At 53.6% G+C, this 27,991-nt stretch overlaps 7 protein-coding genes across 7 annotated transcripts; 5 read left to right on the top strand and 2 right to left on the bottom strand.

Annotated features, from left to right (window-relative positions):
* Positions 1-76: 76 nt before the first annotated feature.
* On the top strand, positions 77-4,965 carry BO94DRAFT_472525 (putative membrane bound C2 domain protein (vp115); the record flags this gene model as incomplete). The annotated part of the gene is made up of 6 exons (XM_025608438.1): positions 77-289; positions 371-430; positions 513-747; positions 809-3,229; positions 3,289-3,429; positions 3,482-4,965. The coding sequence occupies 6 exons, from the start codon at positions 77-79 to the stop codon at positions 4,963-4,965; spliced, it is 4,554 nt and encodes a 1,517-aa protein (XP_025464622.1).
* A 3,097-nt stretch (positions 4,966-8,062) lies between these two features.
* Positions 8,063-10,936, top strand: ugp1 (UTP glucose-1-phosphate uridylyltransferase). Its single transcript, XM_025612372.1, has 2 exons — positions 8,063-8,201; positions 8,995-10,936. Exons 1-2 carry the CDS (start codon positions 8,100-8,102, stop codon positions 10,456-10,458), a joined length of 1,566 nt encoding a protein of 521 aa, XP_025464621.1. The 5' UTR covers positions 8,063-8,099; the 3' UTR covers positions 10,459-10,936.
* Positions 10,937-10,996: 60 nt separating this feature from the next.
* Positions 10,997-13,988, top strand: BO94DRAFT_498210 (Zn(II)2Cys6 transcription factor; the record flags this gene model as incomplete). Its single annotated transcript, XM_025609343.1, has 6 exons — positions 10,997-11,636; positions 11,753-12,352; positions 12,455-12,606; positions 12,667-12,843; positions 12,902-13,246; positions 13,361-13,988. Coding segments are annotated over exons 1-6 (2,094 nt in total), but the record flags the coding sequence as incomplete, so codon positions are not given.
* A 408-nt stretch (positions 13,989-14,396) lies between these two features.
* On the top strand, positions 14,397-17,023 carry BO94DRAFT_558972 (transcription factor; the record flags this gene model as incomplete). Its single annotated transcript, XM_025614038.1, has 3 exons — positions 14,397-14,936; positions 14,990-15,726; positions 15,793-17,023. 3 exons carry the CDS (start codon positions 14,397-14,399, stop codon positions 17,021-17,023), a joined length of 2,508 nt encoding a protein of 835 aa, XP_025464619.1.
* A 491-nt stretch (positions 17,024-17,514) lies between these two features.
* BO94DRAFT_186244 (uncharacterized protein) lies at positions 17,515-21,794 on the bottom strand. Its single transcript, XM_025606012.1, has one exon. The coding sequence runs from the start codon at positions 21,422-21,424 to the stop codon at positions 18,005-18,007; it is 3,420 nt and encodes a 1,139-aa protein (XP_025464618.1). The 5' UTR covers positions 21,425-21,794; the 3' UTR covers positions 17,515-18,004.
* Positions 21,795-23,110: 1,316 nt separating this feature from the next.
* On the bottom strand, positions 23,111-24,518 carry BO94DRAFT_558970 (TDT family transporter; the record flags this gene model as incomplete). The annotated part of the gene is made up of 5 exons (XM_025614037.1): positions 23,111-23,260; positions 23,312-23,597; positions 23,655-23,951; positions 24,008-24,376; positions 24,430-24,518. The coding sequence occupies 5 exons, from the start codon at positions 24,516-24,518 to the stop codon at positions 23,111-23,113; spliced, it is 1,191 nt and encodes a 396-aa protein (XP_025464617.1).
* Positions 24,519-26,978: 2,460 nt separating this feature from the next.
* Positions 26,979-27,785, top strand: BO94DRAFT_568080 (YdcF family protein; the record flags this gene model as incomplete). The annotated part of the gene is made up of 1 exon (XM_025614661.1): positions 26,979-27,785. The coding sequence occupies one exon, from the start codon at positions 26,979-26,981 to the stop codon at positions 27,783-27,785; it is 807 nt and encodes a 268-aa protein (XP_025464616.1).
* Positions 27,786-27,991: the final 206 nt, after the last annotated feature.

Here is a 27,991-nt window from a genome sequence, read left to right as displayed (position 1 = left end):
CTGTACAGGTTGTACCGGTTGGGGACTTGTAGTAGGTGATTCTTCACCCGAGGCTCGACCCCCCCCCCACAGAGCCATGGCGTCGCAAGACGTAGAGGCCAAGAAGGGCGAATTGAGGCAACAGGGGGCCATTGAGGTAGCCCAGCAGGCTGCCCAGGACCCCCAGTCGAACCTCAACCCTGAAGCTGTCGAGAAGACCCTGGTCGAGGAGACCCGAAAGGCCGGTGTCCCGGCCTATCAATTTGATCCCAATGCATCTCCGGAGGAGAAAGCTGCCGCAGCAAAATCCGTAAGTTTTCTCTCCTCCGAAATTGACTGACTATGTCGCGAGTGCGTCGGTGAACTGATGGAACTCCGTCCCGCATTCTAGCGCCTACCCCCAGGCCTTAACGACTCTAAACCGAAAGGTGTGGCTGTTGTGACCGACAAGGTAAGTCTCATTCCATGAACACCATGATTTAGTCCACTGGTGTCCAAGGAACCATTCTCAAGGATTAATCGGTGTTCTACAGGACGATGGCACCCCGGACCAGTATGATCTGCCCCCTCCGAGATCCGCGACCGATGTCTTGCAGGAAAAGACCGAAGGTGTACCTCAGGTCGAAGAGGACCTGCGATGGGCTCGCGACCGGACCGGATGGGCTCCCCAGTTTGAACACCAGCCGACACAGGAAGAAAAGGACGAAGGGACGCTGTTGGACCACCAGACCTTTTTGGAAGGAAGACTCGACGACAAGTTTTACGGAGGTGAGAGGAACCTGCATAGGCTCCGTGAGTGGCTGCTCGAGGGGAACTGACGCTCTTTCAGATTGGTACCACAATGCTGGTGTCATTGTATTTGCCTGCCTCGCTTCATGGGTTATTGCCATTTTGGGCGGAGGATTAGCCTGGGTGTTTGTTGTCATGGCGGCCTGTAGTACATACTACCGGACCTCCATTCGCCGTGTCCGCCGCAACTTCCGGGACGACGTGAACCGAGAAATGGCTAAGCAACGCCTCGAAACCGACACGGAGAGTTTGGAATGGATCAACAGCTTTCTGGTCAAATTCTGGCCCATCTACGCTCCCGTCCTTTGCGATACGATCATCAACTCGGTCGACCAGGTCCTCAGCACTTCCACCCCTGCAATGATTGACAGCTTGCGTCTGAAGACTTTCGTTCTCGGTTCCAAGCCTCCGCGCTTGGAGCACGTCAAGACGTATCCCAAGACCGAGGTCGACACCGTCATCATGGATTGGAAATTCAGCTTCACACCTAACGACACCATGGACTTGACCGCCCGCCAGCTGAAGAACAAGATCAATCCCAAGGTTGTTCTGGAAGTCAGACTGGGTAAAGGTCTTGTGAGCAAGGGCCTTGATGTGATCGTCGAAGATATGGCTTGCAGCGGCTTGATGCGCGTTAAGGTCAAGCTGCAAATTGCTTTCCCCCATATCGAGCGAGTGGATGTGTGCTTCATGGAGCGTCCTAAACTCGACTATGTTTGCAAGCCGCTTGGTGGTGACACCCTCGGTTTCGATATCAATTTCATCCCTGGTCTACAGACGTTCATTGAGGAACAGATTCACAACAACCTGAGCCCGATGATGTATGATCCTAATGTCTTTCCTATTGAGATTGCCAAGATGCTGGCCGGAAACGCCATGGATCAAGCGATTGGTGTCGTTGCCGTCACTCTGCATGGCGCTCGCCAGCTGAAGAACCCTGATCCGTTTGCCGGTACCCCCGATCCGTATGCGGTTGTTTCCCTGAACAACCGGGTTGAGCTGGGCCGCACTAAGACCATTCATGATACCGATAGCCCCAGGTGGAACGAGACGATTTATGTTATCATCACGTCCTTCGCAGAATCCCTGACCATTATCCCGTATGATTGGAATGAGTTCCGCAAGGACAAGGAACTAGGAGCCGCCACCTTCCCCCTAGACAGACTCGAACAGGAACCGGAGCACGATGGCATCTTTCTGGAAGTCATGGCAAGCGGAAGATCCCGCGGTGCCATCCATGCCGACATTCGATTCTTCCCTGTCTTGGAGGGAACGCAGCTTGAAAATGGACAGACCCAACCTCCCCCGGAAATGAACACAGGTATTGCTCGCCTCGTCGTGGAGCAGGCCAAGGATTTGGATGGAAGCAAGAGTATGGTTGGCCAACTCAACCCTTACGGTGTTCTCCTCTTGAACGGCAAGGAAATCCACATCACCAAGAAGCTGAAGCGGACGAACAACCCCATCTTCCAGAATGCTTCGAAGGAGTTCTTGGTTACTGATCGGAAGAGTGCGCGTCTCGGCCTGGTCATCAAAGACGACCGGGATCTTGGCAGGGATCTTATTCTCGGTACTTACCAAATGAAGTTGAACGACATGCTTAAGATGATGGAGAAGGGCCAGCAGTGGTTCCAGCTTAACGGTGCTAAGACAGGCCGCGCCAAACTGATCCTGGAATGGAAGCCCGTTGCGGTGGGTGGAATTGCTGGCGGTTCCGGCTATGTTGATCCTATTGGTGTCATGCGCTTCCACTTCAAGAGCGGAACCGATCTTCGCAACTTGGAAACCATTGGCTCGTCTGATCCATACGCACGTGTACTGCTCTCCGGTTACCAGAAAGCACGCACTGTCACCTTCAGGAATAACCTTAACCCTGAATGGGACGAGGTGGTCTATGTTCCTGTGCACAGCCCTCAGGAAAAGATCACGCTGGAGGTCATGGACGAGGAATCCATCAATAGTGACCGCACGATGGGATCTACCGATCTTCGTGTCTCGGACTATGTGCGGGAGAACGAGCATGGCGAATACGTAGTTGACGACGAAAGGCAACTCGTCTCCAGTGGCCTTCGCATCGGCAAATCTCAGAAGGGTACCTTGAACTACACCGTCGCATTCTACCCCACTGTGCCCGTTGTCAACCCCGAGGACGAGGAAGAAGAGGCCGAAGAGAATCTCAATGATGATGCGGAGGGAGCCGAATTGACAAGAAAGAGCACGGACTCCAAACATAAGAGCGTGGCCGGCCACTCGAAGACGGCTAGCATCGACTCCAAGGCGACCACTGCTCTCAACGGAACGTCTACCAATGGTACTACTCCGGAAGCGCAGAGCAGCCGCCCCAGCCTTGACACCAATGGAACCAGACCGCAGACCGCTAAGGACTCGGAAACAATGTCGGTCAAATCAGTCAAGGAGGCCCCCAAAACTTACATCTCTGCGGAGGACCTTACGAAATACGGTGCGTTTGCTTTCCCAACCTCTCACGTGGCCCTGCGTGTGGAGCTAATTTGGTTACAGAATCTGGTTTCCTCGTGTTCAACGTCCACGAAGTCCAGCTTTCCCGCCCCAATGTTCAGGTCGAAGTCCTGATGGACGATTACATGTTCCCTGCCTATTCCTCACCTAAGATCCGCACCAAGTCGGCCAAAATCGATGATGGTATGCATCCCAGCCAAGATCTCGTAGATGTCGAGCTAATAAAACATAACAGTTGGAGATGCTTTTGTCCGTGAACTCGAGTTTTCCAAGATCACTCTGCGGATCATTGACAAGAACAACACCAAGGATGAAAGTGATGACCATACGGTCGCCAAGTTGACGGGAGACACCCTTACTACCCTGCAGCGTATCCTATATACGCCCACGGAACTCATCCTCCGCTCTCCCCAGGGCGAGGTGAGCAAGGTGACCGTCAGCGCCCGGTATATCCCTGTTACCATGAAGCTCGACCCTAGCGAAAGCATCAACAACATGGGAACGTTGGTGGTACATTTCCTGGATGCTGCCGATTTGCCGTCGGCCGATCGCAACGGCTTTAGTGATCCCTATTGCAAGTTCCGCCTCAATGACAAGGAGATTTTCAAGAGCAAGGTGCAAAAGAAAACGCTCCACCCGGCGTGGAATGAAATGGTGGAGACCGACATCAAATCTCGCATTGCAAGCACTTGCCGGGTGGATGTGTACGACTGGGATTTCGGCGACAAGGCGGACTACTTGGGTGGTACCCATGTCGACATTCAATCGTTGGAGCCTTTCGCTAACACGGAGATTTCTCTCCCCCTTGATGGAAAGTCCGGGGCTATCCGGTTGAGGCTGTTATTCAAGCCATCGTATGTGGTTCGGTCGCGGCAAGGATCGTCTACGTTTGCTGGCACCTTCGCCACGCCCGGCAAGATCGTCGGCGCCCCGGTCAAGGGTGTTGGATTCGTTGGTGGCAATGTGATTAAGGGTGCATCCTTCCTCAAGCACGAAGGGTCCTCTTTCTTGAAGAATGGCCTTATGTCCCGGTTCCGCGGGGACGATGGGTCCAGTGTGCATGAGGCCCAGGAAGAAGAGGATGTCCCCGCCCCTCTTGCTCCTGCAGCTATTTTGGTTGAAGGAGAAACGCCGCCTGCGGCGTCCCCCAACAACCTGCAGCATGCTCGCAGCCGCAGTGTAGCGTCCCATTACGGAGATCGACTTGGTGTAGCTGGCAAGGGCGAGACGGGCACGGCCACCATCACGGTTGTTTCTGCTTCGGGCTTCCCTCCGACGGCCAACGTGCGCGTCTTCATCAAGGCCCAAGGACCCAAGGGGAGCAAGGACGTTTTGAAGACCAAGGCCATCAAGTCTGGAGGGGGTCCCGTTTACTTCGATCCGTCGCATGAGACGTGCCGTGTGCACAATACCACGGCCGATGCCAGCTATCAAGTGCGGGTGGTGGATCACTCCACCTTTGGCTCGGACAGTCAGCTGGGAGAGGCGCCGCTCTTTGTAGATGACCAGGGCTCGACGGCCGGACAAGACAAGCAGGTCAAGGTCGGCACCGGCACTGTTACTCTCCGCAGCAGCTTCGCGGTGTCTGATTCGAACCTTCGCCCTGGCACGGCTCACTCCAACACTAATGATGGGGCATCCGATGTGATGGACAGCCCCGATTCCAAGAAGACCGGACGCCGCAGCTTCCTCAGCAAGCGGAGTGTCAGCGGAGCCTGATTGGTATTCGGAGCGAGGGACCGCCGTTGCATGCCATTGACGACTTCATTGTATATTTCACCTTTTTCCTTTTCTTCTTCTTCTTCTCGAATATTTCTTGCTCGATGTTCTTTTTCCTTTGCTGTTCAAAATCCGATTCCAGTGTTGCCCTTGCTTATTGTCGGCCCCTTGTCCTTTTTCAACCTCAACGTGACGAGATGAGATGTGATATCCATGGGGTTTGTTCTTAGCGTAGTGTGTTTGGATACCGCCCTCTCTGTCGGAGGCGGGTGACAATCGGAAGATTCTTGCTACCGGTGTGAGTCTGTGCTTGTAGATACTGTAGTGACTGGTTGGGGTCGGCTGGGGATACCACGAGGGTTGAACCTGCCCGACACTTGGCTCTCCGCTCGGGTGCTTTAGGGTTCCATCATAAAGGGGCGTCCCTCTCGTCCGGCCGTCCGGCCGTCCGTGTGGGAGGGTGGGAGGAGGGGAAACTGGCCAGCAAGTTGGAGAGCCACTTGAACCTACGCCCAACCCCACCCACGCCTGAAACCTCGTCCGGGAGGATGACCAGTTGTCGCCCTCACTAAGAGTTTCTAGTCGATTCGATTTCGATCTGGCCAGCGATGGTCGATACTGACGGGCCCTCCCGACCGATCGTAGCGGATCCTACTCCCTTATTTCCCGATACCACCTTGCCCAAATCTTGAATCCTAATTAATATGTATCAACGTGTTCAGTTCAATTCTGCCAGCTGGCAGCTTTTTTTTTTTTTTTTTTTATCTATTTATTTATTCTTTTGGAGATCTGTGTTGGTTGGGTGTAGATATCTCTGCTGGTACTTGGGGGGAGGGGAGTGGGATTGGACTGCCATACATACATATTACTTACTACCCATATTACCTACAGATAGTACACTCCGACGGGGGAGAGAGAGAGAGGACTTGGGAGACAGGATAGTGCTCTGTACCAGGGAAGTCAGGAATTCATGCATGAGGTAGTGGTGGTGGTTAGGTCTCGGTCGGTGGTCTGAGCTCCGGTCAAGTCACTAACCATCGAGCTACACACTAGATAGGTACTAGTCAATAGGACTAGTCCGTAGGCTGGTGGGACGGACATGTAGACTTCCGTACTAGATTCACATACTACTGAAGTAAATTGATTCAGGGGACAACTTAGGTTTGCCACTGGATGTTTATTAGGGGTTGTGTGTGTGATGGAAGGTGAAAAAAAAGGAGAGGAGGGGATGAAGAGATAAATTTAGAAATGGAGTTCTATGTACTATTACTACTATACCTACTATAGTAGTAGTAGTAGTAGGAGGTGATTCAGTTGGTGTCTGACTTCTTCGGTATACACAGGAGTAGTAATCAGCTGGTGGCAAGGAGGAGAGGTTAAGTGACAGCTGTTGTGATGGCTGTCGGGTGGATCTGATTTCATTCCATGGTTGTCGGGAAAGTCTAACGACTCGACCTGCCTGGAGATGCACAGATTATGTCTGGCATTCAGGCATGACGGACTGACTGCTTCTGCATGACGGATTGTGATGTATACCAGGGCCAAGAGGAGGGAGGGGTAATAATCTTCCGCTGTACAATGTAGATACACTATCTAGATACGTATTCTTTAGTAGGGCAGGTCTCTACGATAATACCTACTAGTTGACTCGATTCTGACCACTCTTCAACGGAGTAAAACGCGCTGACTCCGGTTTCTCATCACTTTGATGGTTAGTTGATTCAGGAGGTTTCAAAAGCTGTCCTCAATTTAAATCAGTTCGACAGAGAGAAAGAGAGAGAGAGAGAGAGAGGGGCAACCAAGGTGACGAGGACAGTGGGGCAGCTCGGATTGGGATCCTTTGGGGACTATTTATTGAACCCTGAAAAGTGAAAAGGGGGCACTGACGGGTCTAGAAGGCGCTTGGTTTCAAAACCCAGCTGTCAGATGATGAGCTGCGTTGTGATCGGCGTTGGCATGCTGGTATTTTTTGAGAAGAATCGTAGTCGTAGGTAGTAATACTCTGGAAGTATGTGGAATAGATACTCTGGTTTAGAGTACTCGGGTATGTCTGTCCCTCACCAGTCGGGTGGATGGATCATTCCACGAGCATAGATAGACAGATGGAGGGGTGGTAGATAGATACCTACAGAGTACAGAGGGGATCCAGAGAGGATGGGCAAAGATGGAGGTCTCAGATATCAGGTAATTAGCTTCATGGTGGCCCCGAAGAAAAGACACGGCGGATTCCGGGCCACGGCGAAGACCAGTGCTAAGAATAACTTTTTCCAAGGAATGTTGGGCGGCGGCCCTGTTCCGTACGGTAATTCTGCCCCTGGTCGGCCCCCTCCTCTAGTAGTAGTACATAGTAGTAGGTGGCTCCTCCCCCTGGCCGGTGAACCTCCTCTCTTCTTCCAAAGTGCCCGCCGTATGGTCACTTGGTCAGGGCTCTGTATGGCCAACTTTCCCCCCTCCCCCCCACTTCGTCCCGCCGAAACGAAATGATCCCAAAGCCATCCATCCATCCATCCCATCCAATTCATCATCGTCATCGTCGCCCGCATCTTAAAATAATAATAATAATAATCATAATAAATAATTCATAAACAAATAAATAAATATCTTTGGTCCCTCGCACTGCTTGTCTGCTTGCCTCGTTGCTTCTTTTCTTCTTCCTTTCTCTCATCTATCCATCTTCTCTCCATCAGAACTCTCTCTCTCCCTCTCTTCCTCCCCTCCCACACACACTCTCTCTCCAGCTTAACTCCCCGCTCCCATCCTTGGTATGTACTAAGCATCCCTCCGTTGTTTGCCTCCCTCCGTGGTCGCACCAATGGCCTCTTCCCGGGCCGTTGCTCATGACGCCAGCTTGTCGACATCCTTCCTCCGGAGGCGATCGTCGCTTGCTGGCCGTGGCAACTTGAATATTTACACGGACCCCTCATTCCTCTCCCTCTCCAGCCCGTGTTTCAATGGTTGATTGCACGGCTCCCCCCTATTTCTGGCCCCCGGGCACCTCCTCGTCGCTCTCAGTTTCAGTGCTGTTGATAACTAACCCTTTCCGGCCCAGTGAGCGGTAATTCGACACCTCGCGTGTTTCCATCCCCCAATCCTTCCTTTTTTCCCACCACCAACCACACCTTCATCCGCATACAATGGCTGCCAAAGTTTTGCCCAGTCACCTCAGAGCTCCCGCGAGCGACGCCACGAGCGGCGCCTCGTTCGGCAAGCACCACGGCAAGACCCAGTCTCACATGGTAAGTTGCGCTGTGTGATCTTTCCTTCTCTGTCGCCATGGTGAACCCCGTTTCTTGTTGCCCCTGGAAGTCGCTCCAATGCAGTCTGGAAAGGGTCGGTGGACGAGGTGAGAAGAGAAGGAGCGCGATCGCCGTCGTCAGGACTTGGTTCTGGCTGTCTGGCTGTTTTGACGCCTAATCCCTCTTCGCCATCTGCACCACCCCGCTCCTTATCTGAATCGCAGCTATTTAAACCAAAACTATGAACGGACTCATTTCAGTCATTGTTACTGGGCTTATCAGTTCTGCTGCCCCTGTTAAACCCCGCCTGTCGTTGCTGTTTCTCGTTTGCCTTCCCCTCCTATCAATATTCCGCAATGCCGGGCCAGAGTCCTGGATCCACAATTGCGATGCTGCCACTGCCCCATCGTTATATTGGGCCACCGTTCTAGAAATCATGTTCTATTTGCGGACCACTCGTGTTTCCACCGTGGTTCTGGCATGTTGGCCTAGCATCGTCCTGTTGGCATCTTCTACCATGTACCATTTTTCTTACAAGCACCGTCTTCTTCCCCTTGATGTTGTCAAATCGGGTTGCTATCTTTTCTTTACCACGAGCGAACGCACTGTTTTGCTTCCCCGTTTCCTCCTTGGGATCCTATGGCAATGGATCATATGGGCGGATACCGATTATGTTCCCATCCAACGGCTGGCAGAAGCAGCCCGTGTGCGACAGGATCACGTCGCCAATATGACTCGAGCCGCCATCATTGTTCTTCTGACTGTATCCGTGCTAATCGCTGTTTACTTCCAGGCCTTCGAAAATGCCTCCACCAGCGTGGCCGCCTCTCAGATGCGCAATGCCTTGAACGCCCTTGCCGAGACCGTCACCGATGAGGACGAGCGCAAGCGTTTCGAAGCGGAGATGGACAACTTCTTTGCTCTCTTCCGCAGATTCCTCAACGACAAGGCCAAGGGCAACGTGGTCAACTGGGACCGCATCGCTCCTCCCCAGCCCTCGCAGGTGGTTGACTACGCTGAACTGGGCAGTGAGGCTTCGGTGGAGTTCTTGAACAAGCTGGCTGTCGTCAAGCTCAACGGTGGTCTGGGTACCTCTATGGGTTGCGTCGGCCCCAAGTCCGTCATTGAGGTCCGTGAGGGCATGTCGTTCTTGGATCTGTCCGTTCGCCAGATTGAGCACCTCAACCGCACTTTCAACGTGAACGTGCCCTTCGTCCTGATGAACTCCTTCAATACCGACCAGGACACCCAGTCGATCATCAAGAAGTACCAGGGCCACAACGTCGACATCATCACCTTCAACCAGTCTCGCTACCCCCGTATCATCAAGGACTCTCTCCTCCCCGCCCCCAAGTCCTTCGACGCCCCCCTGCAGGACTGGTACCCCCCCGGTCACGGTGACGTCTTCGAGTCTCTGTACAACTCTGGTACTCTGGACAAGCTCCTTGAGCGCGGCGTTGAGTACATCTTCCTATCCAACGCTGACAACCTCGGTGCCGTGGTCGATCTTCGCATTCTGCAGCACATGGTTGACTCCAAGGCTGAGTACGTCATGGAATTGACCGACAAGACCAAGGCCGACGTCAAGGGTGGTACCATCATTGACTACGAGGGCAAGGCCCGTCTCCTGGAAATCGCTCAGGTGCCCAAGGAGCACGTCAACGAGTTCAAGTCCATCAAGAAGTTCAAGTACTTCAATACCAACAACATCTGGATGAGCCTCCGCGCCATCAAGCGTGTGGTGGAGGAGAACGAGCTGGAGATGGAAATCATCGCCAACGAGAAGTCCATCCCCGCCGACAAGAAGGGCGAGGCCGACCAGGCCATCTACCAGCTGGAGACTGCTGTTGGTGCCGCCATCCGCCACTTCAAGAATGGCCACGGTGTGAACGTCCCTCGTCGTCGTTTCTTGCCCGTCAAGACCTGCTCCGACCTGATGCTCGTCAAGTCGGATCTTTACCGCCTGGAGCACGGCCAGCTCGTTATGGACCCCAACCGCTTTGGTGGTGTCCCCGTCATCAAGCTCGGTTCCGACTTCAAGAAGGTCTCCGACTTCCAGAAGCACATTCCCAGCATCCCTCGCATCGTCGAGCTGGACCACCTTACCATCACTGGTGCTGTCAACCTGGGCCGCAACGTGCAGCTCAAGGGAACCGTCATCATCGTGGCCACGGAGGGTAGCACCATCGACGTGCCCCCGGGTTCCGTGCTGGAGAACTGCGTCGTCCAGGGAAGCCTGCGCATCCTGGAACACTAGATGGGTGTATTTACGGTCGGCCGTTTAATTCCTACTTCGTATGCCGGCGGTCGTGCGCCCCCGTCTCATCTGGGATGACACCGAGGCATGATCTGTCGGGGCTGATAGACTTTCTGTTTGAAGCGGGGTCACTGATGTCTGGATTTGCCTTCTGCTCGAGATGGTTCTGTCCTGTATTGATCGATCTCTGGGAGGCGCATTCGTCATGGCGACATCTGCTTTGGGTGTGCAGCAAAAGAAAACCACCCGTTTAGGCATGCTTCTTTCTTCGCCTAGACCATTTTATCCAGGTCGTTAGTGTTCTTTTAATTGGACGCATTCTGAGGGTCTCCTGGACGCCGGAATGCTGGGTCAAAAGGGGGTTCCCAGGAGAAACCGCAGCTTGCGGCGACCGTTTAGTTAGGAGATATCATCGTACGTAATGTCCAATTCATATTATTCACCTTGGACTCGCGGAGCTGTCGAGAAAAAGAAGAAGAAGTAGTAGTAGTAGATAGTACTCGAGATAATGCTGGATCACGTGGAAGGGCCTTTGTTCTCCCCTCGTTCCTCACCGGGACGGGCTTCCGCGGTTGCCAGCTTTCCCGGTCTGCCTTCCTCCATCCCACCTGCAATGCCTTGCTTCGTGTCGCGGGGTTAAGTTGCGTCTTCTCACTGCTGGACAACTGCTACTGACTGGCCTGGCTCCGAGCTCTCTCCTAGTGTCCTTCCAAGGTCTCGCCCCACGTTCCAAAGATGCTCGGACATGGTTTCCCGGCGCCTCTAACGTAGGTGGTGCGAGTTTACTCTACGTCATAAGAAGGTAAATCATCGGGAGTATGGAAACTATACGAGCATGTGCTTGCTCGACGGGCCGTTTCTCCTCAATTCTTCGCCTATATGGCTCGCCACTCCGTGTTGCTAGGGGTTGGCCATTCTATCTATCATTCATCCCACCCATCAGAGGAATCCGGTGACGTCTCACTGCCGCCCTGGGCACTTGCAATATGAGTGAATTCGGAGGTCAACACCGTCAGCTGGCGCCGGGCCCATCGCCCACCAAGTCTGAAAAGTTGCCATCGGGAGAAAGTCCCCCGGGGGAAAGCTTTCGGACCCCGTCGGATGTCTCGAAGAAACGCGTCTCCATGGCCTGCTTGGCCTGCAAGAAGTCCAAACGGAAGGCAAGTCTCTTACTTTTTGTGGCTCGTGTCAGATGCTGGGCTTGGGGCGAGGGAAAGGGGTCCTTTGTCTTGTCGGTTCTATTGAAGAAGCCGTGTAGTGCACGGCTGCTGACCTCGGATGTGATCCTTGACAGTGTTCTGGAACGGCGCCTTGTGACAATTGTCGTGCGTTCAACCGACAATGCATCTTTGATGAGACGCTCGATCAGCGCCGAAGGGTTGCTGCGAAGCGTACCGCCGATGAGCTCAGCTATCATCGTGATATGCTGAATGACCTCCTGAAGGTGATGCGTGCGGAGGATCAGGCGCACGCTCTGAAACTGCTGGAAATCATCCGGAAGGATGCAACGGCCGAGGAGATTCGTACCTATATCGACGATACCCTGGGCCGGATTGAAGGACGTAGCAAGGTGAGTGACGCGGCGGGAAGGCAGCTGCAGGAAGTTAGACGGGTGATCGATGTCGAAGGAGCTGGACCGTCGTTTCGTCCCAAGGTCATGGACATCCATTACTTATGCAACGAAGTGCCCTACAGGGTCCCCGCTGAGCCCTGGACCACCGTGACAGGCGATGCAGACCTCGTCTCCCATCTAGTGTCCCTGTACTTCACCTGGGACTACCCTTTCCATGCCTTTCTCGACCGTGACGTTTTCCTCAGTCATATGCGAAAGGGTAACACCAAGTCGGAGTTTTGCAGTCCATTCCTGGTGAACGCCCTGCTTACAAATGCATGCGTAGGTCTCATCTTCTATTCGTGATCACATCTATGGTTCAACCGGGTGTGTACACTGGTCTTGTGGGGTCCAGCAGAATGTTGGCTAAATCTGCATGCACAGCACTTTTCAGACTACTCGGAAGCATACGTCGATCCAGGAGACATCATGACTAAAGGAGCCGATTTTCTCGCAGAAGCTGAGCGTCTGCGGGACGACGAGCCCACGAAACTCAGCCTAGCCTACCTTCAAGGCACGCTGTTGTTGTATGAACGGTGCGAGGTCTTGTCGCTTGACACTGCAATCTTCTACTTCCGGTCTAACACAGGAGCCAGGTATTCCATGTCCGGTGAAGATGATCTGGGCTATCGGATGCTCCACCAAGCGATCTGGACCGGCGAGTCTCTCGGACTGATTGGCCCAAGGAAAGTCAGCTTGAATCCGGGGCAGATCTCGGACGATATGGATATCTCGATCAAGCGAACGGCCTGGGGGCTATTCCATATTGACACGTAAGCTATCCCGACCAATTCCCCGTGTGAGGTAAACTACTAACCGCTCCTTTGACAGAGTGGTACATGCCGATTTCCTGCGGCCTAGTCTCATCGACAAGGTCAACCTGGAACGGCCCAATAGGTACAGCTCCGAGGACTCGAGTTTGTGGTACCCTTATCCATCTCATCGGCCTGCTCGGTCGTCCTATCTGAGTCATTACTTTAACGAGTCATGCAATCTGTGTGAAATTGCACGAGACGTATCACAGCAGCTTTTTGGAATCGACGTCCACGCAGCCTCGGCCGAGTACCTACGCCACATCCAGGAATCACTGTATGAGAGGCTCCGTGGCTGGTATAGTACATTGCCGGATGTTTTCGACCCATATCATAGGCCACCCCCTTACATCATCTTGTTAAGGTGAGTACGTATGCTTTGGTTTCACTTCCCAAGCCGCCTGGCATGTTAAATTGCCTGCGATTGTGGAGCTTGCGGCGGGTTATATTCGAAGGTAGAGGGGACTGATGGCACCAGGATGCGCTACCACACTTTGGTTATCAACATATTTTCCTTTCGAACCGAGCGAGTTAGAGCCACCCCCGACTCCGAGGCACCTAAAACCCCAGAAAGCCCCCCGGGCCTGAGCCCACTGCCCAAGTACAACACCGTGGGAATCATCCAGTCCGCCGCGCGCGCAATAGCCGCCCTAACCGTTCTTCATAGGCGGGAGTACGGCATCAGTCGCGCCCACCATTTCGCCATGTACGCAATCAATCTGGCGCTATTCACCCTGCTGGAGTTCGAGTCTTTTGATATCTTAGACTCGGATTTCCTCGCGCTCGCGAGCGCCTTCTCCAACGTCGCCAGCCGGTCCCCTCTGGGACGGTCCCTCTTTCACATATTCCGGCAGGCGGTTCACGCCAAGGCGCAGGGTCGGCAGCTGCGGGAATCCAATGTGGTGTCGGATGATCTCAAGGCGATGTTCGATGAAGAGTCCACCTCGGCATCCAAGTGGGACGAGTATGCCAAAGGGCTGGAGAAGCTGGAGATGGACGAGCGTTACCATGGGGCTTCGGACGGGGAATTCAGCCTTTTTGAAATGCTCGACCGATACGAGAGCTTGAGCCTGGGCAAAGATGAGATTGCTCCAGAGCGGCTACGGTATTGAACCGGGGAATGGATGGAATTGGATCTGCTACATGGCGATTGTGATGCGCTTTCTTTCACTGCCGTTGACCCGGCGAGTCTCGCGATGGATGATGATAGGCAGGACCGGGCATCTGTATCTGTACGATGCCTGCGAGCAGATAACCTCTAATACCACACAAGAATGAATGTCGCATGAACCCGTGTTCCCGCGCGCTTCGGCCCATGGGAGAGTCTATTATTAAGTGCCTTTGCAGCAAGAATCGGTTCCTTGTGGGCGACACGCGATGTCAATGACGTCATTTGCAGGTGACGACGGGCTTTCGCCTTGATTTGCGGCCGCCTCGACCAAACCCACGGCCATTTCTGTTCCATTCCATCCCCCTGATGGAATTGCACCCCCTGATTTCCGCCTGACCTTGTGATGGAGAGCACGCCAGGATCGTACCCCTTTGGGGTCCGCACGGCCGATGAAAACACCCTTGCCCTCGAGTCCGAGAACCCGACGCTGAGGGGAATCAGCGAGTGGCCCTGGGAATCCGTGAGCCCATCGGGGGTTCCCCCCGTGGCCTTTCGGCCCTACTCGCTGCCCCGGTATATGGACCGACCGGGGCCCTATCCCTACCAATCCTCCTCCTCGTCGTCGCGGGAGGTCTCGGGCCCGGCAGCCAAAGTGGCCATTCCGCGCACCACCAGCGCCAGCAGCCAGTCGCAACGCCGGCGGTCCGCCAGGGCCTGTGAACCTTGTCGCCAGCGGAAGATCAAGTGTGATGGGAACAAGCCGGTTTGCCGGCAGTGCATCGACCACAACGTGAGCTGTTTCTTTGTGGACGTCAAGCGGGTCCGCGATCAGAAACAGCTGGGGTTCCTGGGGAAGAAGGTCGAATATTATGAGCAGCTGTTACAGGACCTGGAGAGGGAGGTGGATGAGAATGCCGCGAGACGAATCCGCAGAGCCCTCAAGGTGAGTCGTGATGCTGATGCTTTGGCTGTCTTTCGTGAAGGCTAAGCCGACAGGCCTCGGATCCGTCCTCTCCTACGGACGACGATGGCGATTCCGACTCGAGCACCTCGTCGATCGGATCGCTTAATGCCCTCGACCTGGTGGAGGAGGACTTGAATCGCAGCGAGAAGTCGGTGGCCACCGGGTTCTTCGGGAAGAACTCGGAGGTGGCGTGGATGCAGAGGCTCGAGGACGAAGCGGAATATCGAAGCCGGAGGATGGACGGGTCGCTCGAGGGCGAGGGCGAGGACGAGGGCGAGGGCGAGGGCAAGGCCGGGGCTTCATCGCCGCCGCACCATGGCTCGGCCAGGCAGGAAACCGCGATTGCGGCGATGAGTTATTACCTGGACGATCTCAGTATTCCCTTGATGGACTCGGTGGATCCCTACGCGCTCCCCCCGAAGGAGTTGGCGAACCGCTTCTTCACCGGATACATGGAGTCGGTCCATCCGTCGTTCAACGTCGTTCGCAAGACGGCCTTTGTGTCGCAGTATCGCCAGTTCTTCAGTCAACCGACCAAGCCCCCCCAGCGGTGGCTGGCCATCCTGAACATGATCTTCGCCATTGGCTGTCGGTACTGTCAAGCCGTCACCGGCCCAGGGGACGGTGACTATAACGACCTGGTCTATCTGAACCGCGCGAGGCTACTGACGCTCGGAGAAAGCGTCATCTTCGAACATGCCGATCTGCAGCAAATTCAGGTCGAGTTTCTGGTGGCCCTCTACTTTGTCAGCATGTGCCAAATCAACAGGCAAGTCAGTCATGTCTCCGTTGAGCCCCCACCATGCTAATTCTCCCTCCCTCCCTCCCTCTGCAGGGCCTTCAAGTTCTCCAGTATGGCTTTTCGATCCGCCGTCTCGCTGGGAATCAACCTGCGCTTCGTCGATGATCGCACGCAGTACCCCGCCAAGGAGGCGCGCAGCCGTCTGTGGTGGTCCATCTTTCTACTCGAGCATCTCCTCACCGCGATCACCGGCCGAGTCTCTTGCGTGGGCGAAAGTCTCAGCGCCACGCCACTCCCCATTCCCTTCGAGGAGGAGGCCTTTGGCCGACCCGAAGTCCTCCCTCTGTTGCAGGACTCGTCCCTCCGCATGAATCGTCTGAAGCTGACGCTCCTCCAGACGGACGAGGAAGCACGCGCCAGCGCCTCGTGGCTGGCCACGTGCGAGCCCAGCCCGTCGCTGTTCTTCCACTGCACGGTGGATCTCGCGACCATCACGCAGGCCATCATCAACAAGGTCTATAGCATTCAAGGGCTCCGCGACCGGGCGAGCCAGGTGGAGCAGCGGATCCGCAAATACTGCAGCATCCTGGACATCTGGGTCAGCAAGGTCCCCGAAGCCTACCGCTTCACCTCCGGGAACAGCGATCACCTGGACATGCCTGACAACAATCACACGCCATGGATGCGAGAACGCCTGTCCCTGGCCATCAGCTACTATAGCGCCCGGATCACGCTGTGCCGCCCGTGCCTCGGTCATACCAGTCTGCAGCCGGGCTCGCTGTCCCCGGACCCCATCCCCCCTTCGTCCCTCCGCCGCCTGGCGCGCCGCAATTCCCGCAACCGCACGCACTTCAGCTCCGACATGGCCCTCGTCTGCGTCATCTCCGCCCGCTCCCTCCTGTCCACCCTACCCGAGACCCCCGATATCGTCTGGCTCACGGCCGTCACCCCTTGGTGGTGCATCCTTCATTACATCATGCAAGCCACTACCGCCATCCTTCTGCATCTCTCCAGCTGGCCACCCGGCACCGCGTCCAGCGAGGACCCCTCGCGCCCCGCCGCCTCCGACATGCTCAGCATGGTCCGCGCGGTCAAGAAGGCCCTGCGCTGGCTTCACCACATGGCACGCTCCTATGCGGCGTCCCGACGCGCCTTCCGGCAATGCCACAGCGTTGTGCGGCGGATCGCCCCGAGCCTGCGCCTCGACATCAGTGATCTCCCGGATGGCAGAGACCTGCCTGTTGATGGAGATGAATCTGGCTTGCAAGATGATGATATTGATTCGTATACTGGAGACCTCATGGAGTTTGATCAGGTCCACTGAAGTTTGACTTGGTCAGTGCACGGCGTTCTCGGTTTTCTCGATACTCTCTATACCCGATCTGTGTTTCTGGGATACGTTCACCGTGCCTTTTCTTGCCACCAACCAACCTCCTTTTCCTCTGGAATGCCTAAAATGTAAGTTATATGCACGCCTACTTTCTATTCTCAGATATCTCAAATTGAAAATATCATTTACTCTATAAACTGGGGAGATATATGGTGGTTGTATCTTATTCTATCTCTGATATGATCCTGTATCTAGTACTTTGTCTACCTTCTGTTCTTACCGCCTCGATGGATCAATGAACTTGAACTATGGAGAAATGATTGGCGTCGATTTATATGGACTAAAGAGATGGATAGACAGACTTTGCCTTATGTATGTATGCTTAGAATATTATTTAATAGAATAGATAGGGGGCCTCGAACTTGAAGAAAGAACCGAAGTGACTGGGAGAGTGGAATGGGAATGATGATATTGTGGAAGTTGGAACTGAGCTAGCTAAGTGGGTGGTAGGTAGGTAAAGGTATAGGTTGGACTGGAATTTGATATGGTGGTGGGGGACTGACGAGGAGTACTTGTTTCATGTACCTGTACTTTGGAGTTTGGGCTTGAAGGAATCAAAAACAAATCAGAGCAAAAAAGCACAGACAGGCGGGATAGACGCAAACAATAATGCAGGCTTAGTTGGACTGGCATTGGGCTGGGCTGGGCTGGGCTGTTGGTTAATCATGACGGATGATGAATAATAGATAGAGATGAGGAGCTGAAAAAAAAAAAAAAAGCTCCCAGGCAGACAAATGTGATACAACGTTGTAGATAGACTCGCCAGAATAACGTCCAGAAATTTGAGATAGCATCAACAATGAAGAATAACAAGTAATCAGATGGGACGACATGAGTGCGTTTCGTAGCATCTAGCGTAAGAATCAAGCAGGCAGGCAGGCAGGCATCATGTGCAGAACGTTTGCAGGCGAAGAATCACATCTGCTGGGGCATGAGGAAGGCCCGTTTTCGCGGGTCATCGTCCACAGGCGCCCCGCGCTTTTGGGATGGATTCAGGGCCATCGGGTCGGCAGCTTGCGATTGCGCGTGGGGGTGGAGGTGGGGATGCATGTGGAATTGAGAGTGAGAGTGAGCTTGATGGGCGTGAGGGTGGCCTTGTACTTGAGCTTGCAGTTGATGTGGCTGGAGTTGGTGAGCCTGAGTGTGGTGGACTTGTGCTTGTGGTTGGGCTTGAGTCGGCATTTGACGGGGCTGCGGCTGCGGCTGCGGTTGCGATTGAGGATGAATCTGGCGGGGTTGCGCTTGCGCCTGGGGCTGTGGCTGCGCCTGGATTTGACGGGGTTGCATCTGTGCCTGAGCCGGTATTTGACGTGCTTGAGGCTGTGCCTGAGCCTGCGTTTGAGCTTGACTCTGCATCTGTCTGGGTTGTGTCTGAGACTGTGCCTGAGCCTGAGCTTGACCCTGCATTTGTCTGGGTTGTGCCTGAGCTTGAGCCTGAGCTGGAGCCTGCATCTGTCTAGGTTGTGTCGGTGTCTGAGCTGGTTGCTTTGTAGTCATTGGACGGGACTGGGCTTGGGCTTGAGCTTGGTGTTGGTGGTTGGCATGGGTGTTAGTGTGAGGCTGAGGCTGGGCTTGGAACTGGTGTTGCAGTGCTTGGAACTGAGCTTGGCTCGAAGTATGCATCTGATGCGCCGGGGATTGACCTTTGGATTGGCCTTGGATTTGATGCCCGTGGATGTGGTGAGGCTGCGGGGTGACTTGGAACTGATGATGATGCTGGTATTGCTGTGCAGGTTGCGCCCTGGGTTGAGGCTGGGCCTGCGCTTGTGGCTGAGCTTGAGCTTGAGGCTGGGGTTGCGCCTGCGCCTGCGCCGGTTGTACAGCTTGTATCGGGCCTCCAGCTTGAACCTGTTCGCCTGGTGTTTGACCACTTGCGGCTGCTGCGGCGGCTGCTTCAGCTGCCTTGCGCGCTTCAACATCCGCCTTACGCGGCCGTCCACGAGGCCGCCCGGTGCCTGGCTTGGACGATGGCTTCTTTGGTGGCCTAGGCTTCGGAGGCACATTGCCCTGTTCTGACTTGCGGGGACGTCCACGACCTCGCTTTTGCGGGATAGGGTTCCCGTCGGGCCCAATGATCGGTGGTAGTGGAGGTGCAGGTGCAGGCGCAGGACCTGGACCCAAACCCGAACCCGCAGCTGAACTCTCTGCATTACTTGTGGGGACCGTAACTACCATCGGCGTGCCATCTGGTGCCGTAGTTGTCACTGTCTGAGGCTTTTTGGGTTTCTTGGGCCGGGGCTTCTTCTCCTCTCCTGGTATTACAGGTTTACGTGGCCGACCTCTCTTTTTGCCGGGGGGTTTATCTGGAACGGCACCATCCGCATCAGGTGCTGCTGCAGCAGTAGCAGGCCCTTGAGCAGAACTGAGTGCAGCAGCGGGAGTAAGACTGGGACCGTGGCCGGGAATGAGAACGGGGCCGTGGCCGGGAGCAGAAGCAGAAGCAGCAGCAGCAGGAACAGCAGTGTGAGCTGGGTATCCAGCTTGAACTTGCCCATTGACTTGAGTAACAGACGCCGCTGGAGATGCAGAAGGCTTGGACGCCTTTTTCCGTTGCTTAGTGCCAACACTCTCAATTTTCTCTGGTGTTGGGGCAATAAGCTCAGCCCCGGCCATACTAGCTGGGGCGGAGGACTGTTGCGGACGCTGCTGTGGGAGCTGCCCCTTTGCTTGTGCAGGTGATGGCTGCTGCTGTTGAGCCTGGTGTTGTTGCAACATCGGATGCTGCTGCTGCGCTTGATGTTGGTGCATGACATGGTGCTGTTGCTGTGGATGCTGTTGCACAATGGTGTGTTGCGGCTGCTGCTGTGGCTGTGGCTGTGTCTGTGTCTGTGTCTGCGGCTGTGGATACTGACGCTGATATGCATGCTGGAATTGAAGTTGCTGTGGCTGTGGCTGGTACGGAGACCGTTGGGCCTGCTGCTGTTGAAACCGAGACTGCTGTTGCTGGTAAGTCTGTTGTGCTTGCTGGTGAGCCTGTTGCTGTGCTTGTTGCTGCGCCTGTTGCTGCGCCTGTTGCTGCGCCTGTTGCTGCGCCTGTTGCTGCGCCTGTTGCTGCGCCTGTTGCTGCGCCTGTTGCTGCGCCTGTTGCTGCGCCTGTTGCTGCGCCTGTTGCTGCGCCTGTTGTTGCGCCTGTTGTTGCGCCTGTTGTTGCGCCTGTTGTTGCGCCTGTTGTTGCGCCTGTTGTTGCGCCTGTTGTTGCGCCTGTTGTTGCGCCTGTTGTTGCGCCTGTTGTTGCGCCTGTTGTTGCGCCTGTTGTTGCGCCTGTTGTTGCGCCTGTTGTTGCGCCTGTTGTTGCGCCTGTTGCTGTGCTTGCTGCTGAGCTTGCTGCTGAGCTTGCTGCTGAGCTTGTTGGGCTTTCTGCTGAGCTTGCTGTTGAGCCTGTTGCTGGGCCTGCTGTTGTGCCTGTTGTTGAGCTTGCTGCTGGGCTTGCTGTTGTGCCTGTTGTTGGGCTTGCTGTTGTGCCTGCTGAGCCTTCTGCTGGGCCTGTTGTTGAGCCTGCTGTTGTGCTTGTTGCTGCTGATAAGTTTGATGTGCATGTTGCTGGTATGGAGACTGCTGCGCTTGTGCCTGATATGGCGATTGCTGGTGCTGATGTTGGTGCTGCTGATACTGCGCCTGCTGTTGATAATGCGCTTGTTGCGCTTGATACGGCGACGCTTGAGCTTGTTGATATGGCGATTGTTGCTGCGCCTGTTGATATGGTGAAGCTTGATGTGTCTGCTGGTACGCAGATTGATGGAAAGGATGTTGAGGTTGGGCTGCCGTCAGCATTGGCGACGCAGCTCCAGAAGTTTGCGTCGTCGGGTGAGCATGGGGAGTCTGCCGATGCTGAAGATGCTGCTGCTGCAGTCTGTCGAAAGACTGCTGGGGGGAAGCGAGGCCCATTGCGTGCGCATGTGGGGACATGGCAGCCTGCGGATTGATGGTGTTATGGTGTGTACGGAAACTGGCCATGGGGTTCATATTGCGTTGCAAACTCTGCAAGGATAGATAGGGATCCTTCAATTGACCAACAGAGTCCGCATTCCGAGACAGCAGATCCGACGAGCCCTGTGGCGGGTAATGCCCGGGGAACGGACTATAATGACCCCCCGTGGGGAGCCCGACTAAAGGGCCTGTGGAGGAGGGGGTCATTTTGCGGAGATCCGGGGAATTGGCAGCCAACTCCGCCTGCGATTGACCCCGAAATAGAGCGTTATTCCCGGGAATGCCGGTGCCATGTTGTTGTGGATGGGCCGCCGCCGCCATGGACGGGGACTGCAGCTGGTGCTGCGGATGCGCATTTTGCTGGGGCTGCCGTTGCTGGTGAAACGAATGACCACTGAAGCCCATCATCTTGACCGAGCGACGGTGATACCTGAAGTGGTGGATAGGAATGGGGTGGGTAGAATGGTTGAGTGAGTGATTGCTTGCTTGTCTGCTTGTCAGGACATGTGACCACCGCGTCGTTTTGCACCAAACGGCGACAAAACACGGTATTATTAGGGGGGGGGGAAGAGGCGATAACCAACCACCACCACCACACCACACTGCAGTCACCGCTGAAACAAGTCAATTCAAGTCAATTCAATTCCAACAGCCTCCACCGACCGGGACGACAAGAGCAGCAGCAGTCAGAGAGACGCGCACCGGGGCGCGTGGTCTGGACTGGGGAAGAGCCGTGCGACCGGCTGCTGCTGCGGTGGATAATAATAATAAATGATTCAGATCCGATCCCCCAAAGCGGAATCGAGAAAGCGTGACTGGGCGGGCGGCTGCCTGGCGGCCTCAGGTGTCCTGCTACGGCGGACCCACGGGGACCAGAAGCGCAAGTGTTGGGAGAGCCAAAATTCCCAGGGGGCAAAAAAAAGGGTGCGCCCGACAGGCAATGCAAGGTGACCAGGAAACAGGAGCGAAGAAGGCCGTGGATGCCGGTCAAGAGACCTCCAAACCACCCAGAAAGGGATGCCTCGATGGATCCTGAAGTCTTGAGATGGCCGCGCGCGATGATTTGTTTGGGATCTTGATGGACTCCGTTCCTTTTTTTGTTATTATTATTTTTTATTTTTTATTTTCGATTTTTTTAATTTTTTCCTTTAGGCTTTTCGGAAATTCGAATTTTGGATTTTATTTTCTCGCCCAGGGAGAGCGCACGTGACCGCTCGCCCGGCTGGCCACTCACAGCGCCCCCACGCCTCGGGCGGGGGTGAAGGCAGCCATCGGGCACTCATCGGTCCCTCCTGCGCCCGCGGCCGAACGAAGACGTCGAAGCCCGTCGAACAACATCTCGCTGCCAGCGTGCAAGAGAGTGGTAAAGGGAGAGATAGAGGAGGAGACCAGACCATCATAAGAGAGTCCGGTGGGTAGAAGGACTGGAATTTGCCAGACCTGAGGGGTCCTGAGGTTTCTGCACTAAAGGGTAGTCAAGTCCTACGTAACTAAACCGAGTACGTAGTTAAAAATTAGAAAAAATGAAAATAAAAATGAAAATAAAAATGAAAATAAAAATAAAATGCCTAATAAATAATACTCTTCAGGGTCAAAAAAAACCAAATTCCTCAGCCCCCCTCCCAAAAATCAAAAGGGAAAAAAAATAAAAGTAGGAACCCCATCGCAGACAGCTAAAATCCGCATTCCACCTATTATAACTCGTTCCATCGGTTTAAGCTTACTTTAGTGAAAGATCAGGGATGGATCTGGGATTCTGAGCATTTTTGGTCTCGCCGTGACGTTCCACACTCGTCCAACTGCGCTAGAGCTGGTGGACATTGATTCATCCCCGGGATCTACCTAGAGACGACAGAAGGGGTGAAAATAATATAGTGAAATAAACTAGACAACCCTCCTTGAGAGAGTTGATTGCCAGCAACGTTTGTTCCATGGTGGATTCTCCCCTCCTTTCTGTTGTACTGCATGTCTCTTTTCACTCTTTCTACTTCCGCCCTGTGGTAATTAAGTATATCCAGGTATCGTTTCCCCTCGTTTTCGAAGACTTTGCACCTTTGATACAATCACGGCATTCAATCCAAGGCAGTTCCCCACTCAAGCGGCTTTCGTAGCATCCTTATCCTCGTCCTCCCTCCTATTCAAATCCGCCAGGCACGGTGCAAAGAACAGCCGGCCAGACAGCACCCCTCGCAATGTCCCGATACTCACCACAATCCACAACACCACCACGCAAAGCGAGAGAATCTGCTATAGATCAATATCTGAATCATTCAAAATCCTGGGGATTCAACCCACTGTTCCCAATACCCGAAAAAATTCCGACGGTAGCTCCCGGCCTATCTGACACGTGCTCATGGCGTACACCCCCAGAGGAAATGTGAACCCCCACCAGCCAATATTAAAAGGGAAGCTCTTGCTTCTTGCAATGGATGCTAAGGCGAAGAAGAGCCAAACTAACCCAAAGGACCAAAGAATCAGAGCGACCATGAAACCCATGGTATAGAAAGCCGGACCGGACGAGGCTTCGAGGGTCTGCGTTTTGGGGAAGATTGCTTGTGCCGCCTGGTCCAGCTTCATGGCACTAACGAATTTAAGCATTGGAGATTGGTTGATTATGTGAAGATAGGCAAAAACTTACCCAAACCCGCCTTGACCTAGGGGTCCTAGAGGAAGAAACACGCCCACAATCACCGCTTTGGGGGGCAATTTGTGCAGCGTCAGTCGCTGGAGGTAAATCACCATAACCATCATAGCGAGAGGCAATCCAATCCCCCAAAGTATATAGCTCACGATGACGGTCCAGAGGGCATGTTGTGGATTGGAGAGCACATCAGCCACGACGGCACCAGACGAGGCTGCGACAATGCAGCTGACAATGGGGAGGAGCCATACAGCTGTCATGGATGAGAGCTGAGTCTCACCTCCATGGGCCATTCTGAACACATGTTAATGGAGCATCTACATCGTAGGCTTAGAGCAGGGCAGACGCACAGCAAGAATGGTAAGGAAAGGGCGGTTATGACAGAGAAAACAGCATCAAAGATCCACAACCCCCAGGCCAAGTTTTGGGCCCAGTCACCCCAGGCTGGGACGCAGACCAAGCAAAACATATTGATGATGGTCGCAAATCCCATGGGGAACGTTCCTATGAACATGGATTGAACTGGGTGTTTGATCATGGCGAAGAAGATCTCCGGGTACAGTGTGTAGCGGAGGAAGGTGATGATACACCCCATAGTGAAGAGTAGGACATTGAAAGCGAAGCAAACAACAGAGATCCAGTAAAGCCATTGGCCGTTATAAGGAAGCGTGTTGAGCAGAACAGACACGATTCCAGTGCCCATGGTAACTGAAAACCATCTGTACAGACCTGTTATTCAATTCCATCTAGGACTAAGTCAGGCGATGCGTACGATGGAGTGAAATGACGAATTAATTTTCGCCAACCCATGTCATGTTTGTTGAGTTCGGGTTGATTCAAGTTGGCATTCTGGTCAGCCATGATAGTTATTAAAGCACGTCCAGAGTGTCCTAACTGTATCAAGTCGTCAGGGTGCGGGTTATATATAGTTGCGGCTGCCTGCACCAGCTCCACTCTGAGCACACACTGAAGACCTAGTACGTAAGGTTATTTCTTCTTGAACATAGAAATCCCACTCTGTGTTATAATAATATAAGTCCCATGAAGAATCGATCCAATGAGTCACGAGGGGTCTGGATCGTTCCGCCCGACCCGAACATCCATCTCGGCCGAATGGGAAGGACGAGAGAACCGGCAACAGGATTAGGTCCGCTCTGAACTGGGGACTTTGGTCAGTCGGAGGAACCACCTTTCTAGGAAACTGGGAAGAAATCAGTATACTGTAGGAGATAGTCGCCTTGTATCCATCGCAGTCCCGTAAAGGGGCATAGAGATGCGGTTAGCCAAGCATGTGATTTCTAGCTGGAGCTGCTTGTATGCATATCTTTCCCCACAAGGCCTGGTCGAGTTATTAATCCCATCTAAATTATTGTGATGGAAGCAGCTAATATAAGATCTGTCTTCATTGCAAGAACATCATCGTCTATGCCACTGCTATATGAGCTGCCATGGAAATCACCGATGCGATGGGGGCTGTGTCCTCTGCTGTTAGTATAAGACCAGTTGTTTATATTGAGTTAGGTCCGTTTGGAATGGCCTTTCCAGGTAGCAGATTTTAGCTCATGGGGCTATGTTGCCGTGTACTATCATCACTATCGGAGGCATGCCTTCAGAAGCAATCCTCCTGGTGAGCTGAGGCATGGGAGTTGCTCCCAGCCGGAAAACTTGTTAAGATTTGCCATGCAGCAGCTAATCTGACCAGTGCTGATGAACAGTGGGAGTTGTAAATGGTTATGCATCTAGAAAATGCTATTATGACTGTTACTAGTGTTCATAGCTGTTATTGTGTTAATGTTCCGACCACGATGTAGTTACAGCATGTCAAGGGGCCGCATATCGAAGAGAAAGGCCCGAATATGTTTCGCGAGATGGCAGGGTCCACATCTAGTGGGTGTGATATATCTGTAGAATCAGCTTCCATATGTATCCCTGGTACGTATCGAGGCTACCGGTGTCATAGTGCCGGCTGAAATGGAGGTGAAGAAATTTCTCCGTCAATCTACCTGGCACGTCAAATTTCATATCGACTCAATTTCGTAATCTTCCAACCGGATGAGATACGTCGCTGGATAGATCGACGGGGATTCTGATTCTCATCAAAGGTAGTACTGTTGATGCAGCCTATAATAATTTGCGTGAGCAATGCATCGAAGAGTCTGGGGTTTCCTGGGAAAGTATTGGAGAAGAGCAACAAGACCACTGCCCCTTCGGCAAAATGATCCTCGAAAAGTACATAAGTCTATCAGACCGCATTATGGCGAGTGTAAGACTCAATATTGCCGGTTACATTCGCGTTTAATGCTAGCGTACTCTCCAGAACTCCAGAGTGGGATAGTGAGACGAAGTCAGACAAGGGAGCTGCAGGGGGTAGCTTCTGGTAAAGGCTCGTCATCAATAAGTAACATGGCGTAGCCACACGAGGTTGTGGGCTTATAGCAGACCTATTAGCACTCTGTGGCCTTCCATTCACACTGCCATATTATGCTATTAAAGGGAACGGGCTGAGGGTGGTGTCTGCGGCCCCGAAATTCTAAAAGTCGCGGTTTCACGATCACAGCAGAGGTCTGTGTAGATTATAGAATCCGGTATGATGGTGTGGCCTTTACATGCGAGGGGAAGTATATCGAATGTAGAATTGTATGGGTTACTGGCGCATTCCCAGGTGACCAAGACCAGATGGAGTTGACACTGTGAGCTTGACATGCTACATTAGTATAGGATGATTGTCTTTGGATATGAAGACATACCACGTCCGAATTGTACGTTGCTCATCACTTGTTTGGGATTGATCGTATGTCAAAGCCTCTTCGGCAGTCTGAGCTTGGGTTCGGACATTGAGATAATCCCAAATTGTGTCAAGCAAGGAAGAAGACACCAGGAAATAAATGTCACAAGTTGGCCATTTTACTTGCTCCAGAGCATCACCCAGAGCGCCTAATAGATCGGCTCCCGGGGTGGGAGTCGTCAAATGGAGATTCCGACGCGGCAGGGGTGGCTGAGGCTGTAGTTCTGAGTCGATGGGTTCCGAATGGGGCTTTTCGAGTTTCAGAAGTCAATTTATATCTAGCCTGCGTGCACAGTGAGGGGGAGAGAAGGGAGAGAGAGAAGGAGAGTCGGAGATGGGACGGGACTGGAGATGATTGTGTACAGCGCTGACTTACCCAATCGGGAAGGTGATACCCCGCTGCACACGGGCCAATCAAATGACCCGGAAGAACCGTGCTGCTGAAGGCCAGTCCATCCATCCGATCGTTAATATAGCATCTCCATTCCTTATCCTCCTCAAAAGATACATAACCAGAACGAATACGCTATACATCAATGACAATGTCATCACTTAACCCAAAAGACGTCAATCGCATAGCCGAATTCCTCGCGCACGAACAAATCCCAGCAACCCAGCCACCCGCCAATTCGGACTGCATCGTGGTTTGCGTCTCCGCCGTTCTGGAGCCGGCGGAAACAGTCTTTAGACACCTGCAGCGCAACCCTCATCCAACCAAGACACTGGTGCTCTGTGGTGGGATCGGACATTCTACGCCTCACCTTTATGAGGCCGTGTCTAAGCATCCAAAATACGCACACCTAACCTCAGAAATCCAGGGGAAAGCGGAAGCTTACGTTTTGTATACAATCTTCAACACGTGTTTCGATGCAGCCTCCATCCAAAAGTCCGGATGCAAGGTTCTGATTGAAGATAAGTCCACGAATTGCGGACAGAATGCCTCGGAAACCAGGGCCTTATTGGAAAGGAACGGTATCCCGGAGCCTATTTCAATGATTATTGTTCAGGATCCGACCATGGCTCGGAGGACGGTTGCCTCATTTGACAAGGCGTACGGGCCGGCTGCTCCCAAGCTACACAGTTGGCCGATAATTATACCGAGAGTTAAGCTGCAGGGGACAGAGCTGATGTACGACGTGCAAGGGGTCACGGCTGATGGACTGTGGAGCATGCCACGCTTTCTGGGTCTCCTGATGGGAGAGATCCCGCGGTTGAGGGATGACGAGAATGGATACGGGCCTAATGGGAAAGGATTTATTGGACATGTTGATATCCCCGAGGAAGTTGAGCGGGCGTTTCAAGCGTTAGAAAGGGGTTTAGGAACAGAGTCGGCGAAGAGGTAGATAGTTTCCGTCTTCACTGCTGGTGGTATGATAGATAACTAGGTAGGTACGGAGCCCTGGAGTAGACCTTTCAACCCTTGAATGAATTGCCGAGATATCCACCATTGCTGTTGACTTGCCGGACGCCCCAGACGCCCCATTCATGTATTCGAAACGTCCTAACCCCATGGCTGTATCCCGTGCCGCGGACCAGATCGTATATAACG

Source organism: Aspergillus sclerotioniger (assembly GCF_003184525.1).
Source record: "Aspergillus sclerotioniger CBS 115572 chromosome Unknown BO94scaffold_25, whole genome shotgun sequence".
Lineage (NCBI taxonomy): Eukaryota > Fungi > Ascomycota > Eurotiomycetes > Eurotiales > Aspergillaceae > Aspergillus > Aspergillus sclerotioniger.
This window is presented reverse-complemented; position numbering and strand designations above follow the sequence as displayed.